At 43.9% G+C, this 9,444-nt stretch overlaps 1 protein-coding gene across 2 annotated transcripts in view; it reads left to right on the top strand.

The window, feature by feature from the left end:
• Positions 1 to 3,310: 3,310 nt before the first annotated feature.
• The window catches only part of LOC138796625 (tachylectin-2-like), a 32,491-nt gene continuing 26,357 nt past the window's right edge, over positions 3,311 to 9,444 (top strand). For both annotated transcript variants that reach the window (XM_069976239.1, XM_069976237.1), the window contains exon 1: positions 3,311 to 3,536. In XM_069976239.1, the coding sequence (XP_069832340.1) occupies positions 3,524 to 3,536 (13 nt within the window). In that variant the 5' untranslated portion in view covers positions 3,311 to 3,523. The remainder of the gene's footprint in view (positions 3,537 to 9,444) is intronic.

Raw genomic sequence — 9,444 nt, 5'->3', positions numbered from 1 at the left:
GGGTCCTAATTTACCAACATATGGAAATTCTGTGATTCTAAGAATTGAGTCCACAATACCCATGTTTGCTGAAAACTAGAGAGGGCACTTTCCTTCTCTATGGCCAATTCTTCCATTCTAATAATCTATTTAACTTCATGGGCCCATTCCAGTACTGTCGGAGGATTAACATCATTCCAGTATCTTGGAATAACTGCTCTCACAGCCACCAATAAGTGTCCACAACATCATAATAATGTTGGCTCCACAAGGCCAACGTGTTTCGGGAAGTGCAGTGTATATCAAATGTCTGGGCACCTGTACCATCTTGAGAGCAATTTGTAATTCCTCTCTTAGGCTGTACATGCCAGTGGTAGCTTGTATGAAAACCTAAAAGGCTTTGGCCATTCCTCAACAGTAATGGACTCTTGTATCTCCCTTTCCCATTTTATCTATATCTTGGAGGCAGGTTCTGAGAAATAGATTCAATCAAAAGAACATAATAAAATGATAACACATAGGTCGGAGGTTCAGATTATGCAAAGATTTTCTCTAATCTAGTAGGAGGTTCTCTATTGCTATCGCTGTTGTTTGCGCTATTGACAAAAGAGGAGAGCTGGTGATACGGCATCCATAAGATAGAAATAAAACTGGATATTTTAAGTGCACGTTCTCCAAAGAGGGTAGAGGAAAACCACAGAGAACATGATAAAATCTAGTGTCCTCTTCCCCAGACCATCCCATAAGCCTAGCCACCAATGAACCAGGAGGACATTCCGGAATAAAGGACTAAGTGAACCTCTTCTATTCATCAGGACCCACCTCTTTAAAATACCGTCCCAGATCTCAAAGAAACTCTTAGAAAATATGGAGTGATGCATCACAGTTGGTCTACCGTTACTCGTGAGCCACCGCATGATGTGAAGATCTAGATGAATCATCTGTATCCCTAATAAAAAAACAATGTTTAAAGGGGAACTACAGGTAGAGGTTAAAAAAATGAAACTTCTGCAGAAGCATTACTTATCTATCTATCCCAGTTTTGAAACTACCAAAAATCTATTTGTTTTGGGGGTTTTGTTCTATGTGTTTCTGTACTTCCTGGTTGAGCAGTTCTCTATTTGAAAGAAAACCATTTACTCTGACTTGAGCCATAAGATCTGTATATAGGGCCCTGATTTTATTTCTGAACTTTCTGATTCTGATTTTATTTCTGAACTTATTCTGAAATAAAAGACGTCCACTCACCTCCCCAGTTCCAGCGGCGGGTCACTCATCGCGGCGCTCCGGTACCCGGTTCCCGGCCGCTTCCTGGTGTCTGACGCCGCCTGAGATGCTACATCTTAGGGCCACTCAGCCACTCAGTGAAGGAGGCGGGATCCAAGCGGACTTCAAACGGATCCCGCCTCCTTCACTGAGTGGCTGAGCGGCCCTGAGACGTAGCGTCTCGGGCGGCGTCAGACACCAGGAAGCGGCCGGGAACCGGGGAGGTGAGTGGACGTCTTTTATTTCAGCCACCTCCTCCCCAGTCCCCCCACGCTGGATAACCCCTTTAAGGAGGTAGGATCTGCTGAGTGAATCGAGAGGAATTCCCAAAATGCAGACTGTATCTCTGCGACACATTCGGAGTCTGTTAAGAGATTGTCGTTAAGACGCCATGACCACTGCAGCCTCCAGCAGGCCTGGCACTTCCAGAGAGAGACACACTGGTCAATGATCTTGTTATGGATGCACCTCAAGAGTGCAAGTTTATAGTGCACACTGAGAATCAAACACCCTGACACAGTGATGGTTAAGGTAGATCTCCTTTATTCAAAGATGGTAGCCAGTTAATGAATCGGGGGGGAGTGTGTTCTTCTACTAAGGCTAGTGTCAGTACTTCATTGGCTGAGGTACAAAAGCAGTTAGTTATGTAGCACTAGTGTTTACTTATGTAAGCTTTAAGGAATGTAACATCTCTTCTTGTTTAGATGGTCAGTGCCATATTGTAATGGCTTCACTAAATATACAAAATATCAAACCCTTAACAGTCCCCCCTTTGAAGCCATAATCAAAAGCAGATGACCATTATCTCTAGGTCAAAAGGCTAACAATCTGCCCCACTGTGTGAGGTCTTCATCACAGTAGGGACAAACCATCTCTAGTAGATAGAGCCTAAGATGTTTGTCTGGCAGGTTCTGAGGGGATGAATTGCCACTGGAAGAAATCATCATGGTTGCCTGTGCCGGATGGAGAGAAAAAGGGAAAGAGAACATCTCAGATCAAAGAAGACGTCACCTGTAAGTCACTGAATGAGGTTTTTGCATTTTGTAGAACGTTATCTGGTAGGAGTTCCCCGAGGCAGAGACGGTTGGAAAACACAGGCCTAGGGGATAGGAGCTAGGACAGACCTCCCAGTGGTTGTGTGTAGATAGTGGTCGCCACAACTGGTTGTACTTTTCTTTGGTACTGAGGAAACTCCCCGTCCTTATAGACCACTAACATGTCTGGTATTTATATTAGGTAAATCTCCCTCACTTCTCACTATGGAAGAACTAGTGAACATGTTTAATACTACATATATTATGGAAAACATAGCACAAGGAAAAGTTCTATAAGAAAACTTTCGGAACAAGTGGAAACCTTGGATGTGATCAACTTATTGTGCATTAACACACCAAAGAAACTACTTGCATCCCAATTGGTGGTAACGGAACTGGATAGTAGGATAATTTTCAGGGCTTTGGAGTCGGTAAGCCGCAGTTCCGACTCCGACTCCTGAATTTTATCAGGACCGACTCCAACTCCGACTCCGACTACTGAATTTTATCAGGACCGACTCCGACTCCCAACTCCAGCTCCTTCATAAATGGCCAGTCATATACCAAGGAAGTTATAAATCACGCCGACCGACAACTTTTCCATGACCACCCTTATGTAATAGGGCCAGTTTCCTATTAGAATGTTGCTCTTAATATATATTCATGAGTAAAACTTGTAAAATTCATATCAAAATTCAATTCTACATTCTTTAAAGATTTTTTTAAAGCTGGAGTCGGAGTCGGTACATTTTTTTCCGACTCCAACTCCGTCTCTGACTCCATCTAAAACTAGCTCCGACTCCAACTCCACAGCCCTGATAATTTTACAGGCCAGTTACTTACTCACTGAAGGTAGTGCTTTTCTCTCATTATAAACATTTGTGTGAAAATCAAACATTTTGGAGAGAAGTTGTCACCAGGGTGTATAATAATGATCGCCCCATGACAGGCGCAAATAAACTGATGTTCTCTATACAAGGTGTGATCTGCGATAAGCATAGTAATAGGAGCATTTCACCATCACCAAGTCATAGAACAGGAGATACAGAGTAAACACATGGGGGTAAACAGAGATGAGGAGTCATGATGGAGCGCTGCAGGGAGGAGGAGAAGGACACAGGTTCCCACAGTTTCCACCGTTCCTCTGGATTATATAAGAGTCCGGAGCAGAATTCTCCTCAGTGACCTGCAGTCTCCTTACAGAGAGCAGCCAGATCCACCGTGACACCCAACAAGACCCAACAATGGCCGACACAGGTAACCGCTCTCCTCTTCATCATAGACATCCACTATTTTATCTATGTACTTATCTTATATCGTTGTCTTCTCTCTTCTTCTTCCCTCTCATCACCACCAGCTTCCTCTTTACTGTCTTATTACCTTCTTCTCATATTCAACGTCTTCCCTCATTACCTTCTTCTCATATTCAACGTCTTCCCTCATTACCTTCTTCTGCAATCAAACGTTTCTTATCTGTTTTTTTCTCTTCCTCCTCCTTATCTTCTCACTTTCCTTTTCATTTATTTTTTATCTTCCCTTTCTTGTCACCTTCGTCATCACCATCCTCATCATCATCACCTTCCTCATGGTCTTTGTTGCAGTTATTACTATTACAGACTTGTAGTTGCATGCGGGGTGTATCAGGGTCAGGTCCTAGGATTGTGGAGAGGAGTAATACATGGAGGACAAGCTTGGGGAAGCTTTAGAGAATATTAATCATAATTCCTCCTCACAAGTAATCGGCCTCTTCCTACCTGTCTGTCTATACACTCCTCATCTCTGTCCGCTAACGTCTATGTCGGGGATAGGGAAACCCTGGCTCTCCAGCTCTTGAAAACCTACTATTGTAGTTTAGCTACAGCTGGAGGACCAAAGACTCCCCATCCATGACCTATGTACTAGTCTCGTGCCCACTTTCTCTATCAGCTATCAGAAGGGCAAGAAGCATCTCTTTATACATTTTTGTGAGTGCCCATAGAGGACCACTATGTGAGGCCGAAGGAGGAGGCTGGTGATAGGAGTTTGAAGGCAGCTGTTTGGGGTGTGTTGGATGTTGAAGTCTCCCATGATGATGGTGGGAATATCTGTAGAGAGGAAGTGCAATAGCCAGATGTTGAATTGGTCAAGGAAGGAGGTTGCGGAGCCCGATGGTCGGAAGATGGCGGCCACTTGGAGGTTGGAGGGGGAATAGATAGGGATAGTGTGTACTTCAAAGGAGGTTAGGGTGAGGGCAGTGTGAGGAGTGGTTGGGGTAAAATAGCAGTTGTCCGTTAGCAGCAGGCCACCCATGCCACCTTGGTTGTTGCCAGGGCAAGGGTTGTTAGAAAATTGTAGCCCACCGTAGGAAAGTGCAGCAGGGTCAGTAGGGGACAGCCATGTTTCAGTTAGGCCTAAGAAGAATAGGTTGTGGTAAAGAATGAGATAATATTAATATTTTTTATTTATAACGCGAAAGCAGATTCCACAGCACTTTACAATTCTGAGGGTAAAGACAAAAATCAGACATTACAGAGATCTACATATCGTGAGTGAATGAAAGTAAATAGCAGACAGAGTGTGTGTTCTAGAGTGCAGCAAAGAAAGAGACAAGGGGAAAGATACGTATGGCGTTATAGGGGCAGCGTGATGTGGAGGAAGGTGGACGAAAGGAGGGCAGTGCCGAGATCTGGTGGGGGAGGGCCAGGGTTGGGAGAAATGTCCCCAGAAGTGAGAAGTAGCAGAGACAGAGATAGGAGGTGGGAGTAGGTGAGCAGGCGCGGACGTTTGAGAAGAGCATTTAGAAGTAAAAGTTTTAAGGTATGGAAAAAGGATAACAGGAGGGGTCAGATCAGTGGGTAAAAGGGATGGAGAAATAAAATGGTGTGGGATGTGGTGGGTTAGAGCACAGTATAAGGGATCAGAGGATAAGGGAAGTAAAGGAGATAGCTAAAATGAACATTGTGAGCTAAGAGAGGGAGCGCAGATCAGATTATGGAGGAGCGTTACCTTCTGTCTGGGCTTAATTCTGCTATCTCACTTCAAATGGCCAGGGTGACATATGACCCAGGGTCCACAATATATAGTGGTTCAGCTAATCACAAGTACCTGGTGTGAAACATGGGGTGCGTGGGGAGTGGATGAGTTACATGAAGTCAGGAGAAACACATAACCCATGCTAATAAAAACAAACTAGGTTCAATGCCTTGGAAGAGCAATACATGCCAATGCGGATGAGAGGAAAGACAGACGTACCAAAACTAAACACAATAAAGGGAGGACATGATGGAAGCCTTTCTATATGTTACAGGAGGAAGAAGGGAAAGGAGGACATGATGGAAACCTTTCTATATGTTACAGGAGGAAGAAGGGAAAGGAGGACATGATGGAAACCTTTCTATATGTTACAGGAGGAAGAAGGGAAAGGAGGACATGATGGAAACCTTTCTATATGTTACAGGAGGAAGAAGGGAAAGGGAGGACATGATGGAAACCTTTCTATATGTTACAGGAGGAAGAAGGGAAAGGGGGGACATGATGGAAACCTTTATATATGTTACAGGAGGAAGAAGGGAAAGGGGGGACATGATGGAAACCTTTATATATGTTACAGGAGGAAGAAGGGAAAGGGAGGACATGATGGAAACCTTTCTATATGTTACAGGAGGAAGAAGGGAAAGGAGGACATGATGGAAACCTTTCTATATGTTACAGGAGGAAGAAGGGAAAGGGAGGACATGATGGAAACCTTTCTATATGTTACAGGAGGAAGAAGGGAAAGGGGGGACATGATGGAAACCTTTATATATGTTACAGGAGGAAGAAGGGAAAGGGGGGACATGATGGAAACCTTTATATATGTTACAGGAGGAAGAAGGGAAAGGGAGGACATGATGGAAACCTTTCTATATGTTACAGGAGGAAGAAGGGAAAGGGGAAATGATGGAAACCTTTATATATGTTACAGGAGGAAGAAGGGAAAGGAGGACATGATGGAAACCTTTATATATGTTACAGGAGGAAGAAGGGAAAGGGGAAATGATGGAAACCTTTCTATATGTTACAGGAGGAAGAAGGGAAAGGAGGGACATGATGGAAACCTTTCTATATGTTACAGGAGGAAGAAGGGAAAGGGAGGACATGATGGAAACCTTTCTATATGTTACAGGAGGAAGAAGGGAAAGGGAGGACATGATGGAAACCTTTATATATGTTACAGGAGGAAGAAGGGAAAGTGGAAATGATGGAAGCCTTTCTATATGTTACAGGAGGAAGAAGGGAAGGGGGAAATTGTGGAAACCTTTATATATGTTACAGGAGGAAGAAGGGAAAGGGAAGACATGATGGAAACCTTTATATGTCACAGGAGGAAGAAGGGAAAGGGAAGACCTGATGGAAACCTGTATATATGTTACAGGAGGGAAGAAGGGAAAGGGAGGACATGGTGGAAACCTTTCTATATGTTACAGGAGGGAAGAAGGGAAAGGGAGGACATGATGGAAACCTTTCTATATGTTACAGGGGGAAGAAGGGAAAGGAGGACATGATGGAAACCTTTATATATGTTACAGGAGGAAGAAGGGAAAGGGAGGACATGATGGAAACCTTTATATATGTTACAGGAGGAAGAAGGGAATGGGAGGACATGATGGAAACCTTTATATATGTTAAAGGAGGAAGAAGGGAAAGGGGGGACATGATGGAAACCTTTATATATGTTACAGGAGGAAGAAGGGAAAGGGAGGACATGATGGAAACCTTTATATATGTTACAGGGGGAAGAAGGGAAAGGAGGACATGATGGAAACCTTTATATATGTTACAGGAGGAAGAAGGGAAAGGGAGGACATGATGGAAACCTTTATATATGTTACAGGAGGAAGAAGGGAATGGGAGGACATGATGGAAACCTTTATATATGTTAAAGGAGGAAGAAGGGAAAGGGGGGACATGATGGAAACCTTTATATATGTTACAGGAGGAAGAAGGGAAAGGGGGGACATGATGGAAACCTTTATATATGTTACAGGAGGAAGAAGGGAAAGGAGGGTGTTAGGGCCCATGGGAACACAGAGACACACAGGACAAGTGGGCCCTATAGCTAAGACCCCCCACACTTTCCCTACCTAATTGCAGTGCAGGTCCTAAACAACCAGTCCGCAACTGGGCGACGATCCCTGCACTCAAATAAGCGTGAACACAGACATGACACAGTACAGACGAACAAGGTACAATGACAGCAGACAAGGCAAAGTCACAAAGACACACAGAAGGTCAGGACAAAGAAAGCAGCAAGGAACAGAGGACCAAACAAACGGAGGACGAAAGCCAGAGATGCAACCAGGTAACGGTGAAGCCAAAGCCAGAACAGTGAAGCCAAAGCAAGAAGAACTGAGCACTAAACAAGGTAAACTGAGGACTAAGGAGAACACTAAACCAAAAGACAAAGAAGCTAATAAACAAGCAAGGGATCAGGAAACCAGGAATACAGACAATATCACAAAGGCAGGATCTAGCAGACAGACAAGCTGCAAAACTATCAAGAGCCCTGAGTGAAGGGAGAGGCACAGGTATAAGGGATAAGAAGTCCCGGACTCCAAGCTGATAGGCTGAGTAGAAGAAACACACCAGAGAATAACAGAAAACCAGAGGAGAAGAGACCTGTCAATCACACCACAGCAAGGAAAGTGCAGGGAGAACTAAGAAAACATGGACCGGAACACCGAAGACACAAGCAGAAAACACGGAACGGATCATGGCCAAAAGCGCAGTCTTTGGCGCAGAGGTCGAAACTTCGCAGCAGAGGGTGGCACTGATGCCTTTTCAGGCGCGATCATGACAGAGGGACATGATGGAAACCTTTATATATGTTACAGGAGGAAGAAGGGAAAGGGAGGGACATGATGGAAACCTTTATATATGTTATAGGAGGAAGAAGGGAAAGAGGGGACATGATGGAAACCTTTCTATATGTTACAGGAGGGAAGAAGGGAAAGGGAGGACATGATGGAAACCTTTCTATATGTTACAGGAGGAAGAACGGAAAGGAGGGACATGATGGAAACCTTTCTATATGTTACAGGAGGAAGAAGGGAAAGGGGGGACATGATGGAAACCTTTATATATGTTACAGGAGGAAGAACGGAAAGGAGGGACATGATGGAAACCTTTATATATGTTACAGGAGGAAGAACGGAAAGGAGGGACATGATGGAAACCTTTCTATATGTTACAGGAGGGAAGAAGGGAAAGGGAGGACATGATGGAAACCTTTCTATATGTTACAGGAGGAAGAAGGGAAAGGAGGGACATGATGGAAACCTTTATATATGTTACAGGAGGAAGAAGGGAAAGGGAGGACATGATGGAAACCTTTATATATGTTATAGGAGGAAGAAGGGAAAGAGGGGACATGATGGAAACCTTTCTATATGTTACAGGAGGGAAGAAGGGAAAGGGAGGACATGATGGAAACCTTTATATATGTTACAGGAGGAAGAAGGGAAAGGGGAAATGATGGAAACCTTTATATATGTTACAGGAGGAAGAAGGGAAAGGGGAAATGATGGAAACCTTTATATATGTTACAGGAGGAAGAAGGGAAAGGGAGGACATGATGGAAACCTTTATATATGTTACAGGAGGAAGAAGGGAAAGGGAGGACATGATGAAAACCTTTCTATATGTTACAGGAGGAAGAAGGGAAAGGGGGGACATGATGGAAACCTTTATATATGTTACAGGAGGAAGAAGGGAAAGGGGAAATGATGGAAACCTTTATATATGTTACAGGAGGAAGAAGGGAAAGGGGAAATGATGGAAACCTTTATATATGTTACAGGAGGAAGAAGGGAAAGGGAGGACATGATGGAAACCTTTCTATATGTTACAGGAGGAAGAAGGGAAAGGAGGACATGATGGAAACCTTTATATATGTTACAGGAGGAAGAAGGGAAAGGAGGACATGATGGAAACCTTTATATATGGGAGGGAAGAAGGGAAAGGGAGGACATGATGGAAACCTTTATATATGTTACAGGAGGAAGAAGGGAAAGGGAGGACATGATGGAAACCTTTATATATGGGAGGGAAGAAGGGAAAGGGAGGACATGATGGAAACCTTTATATATGGGAGGGAAGAAGGGAAAGGGAGGACATGATGGAAACCTTTATATATGGGAGGGAAGAA

The sequence above is a fragment of the Dendropsophus ebraccatus genome, chromosome 7 (assembly GCF_027789765.1).
Source record: "Dendropsophus ebraccatus isolate aDenEbr1 chromosome 7, aDenEbr1.pat, whole genome shotgun sequence".
NCBI classification, from domain to species: domain Eukaryota; kingdom Metazoa; phylum Chordata; class Amphibia; order Anura; family Hylidae; genus Dendropsophus; species Dendropsophus ebraccatus.
The sequence above is the reverse complement of the archived record's forward strand: the minus strand, read 5'-3'. Positions and strand labels throughout refer to the sequence as shown.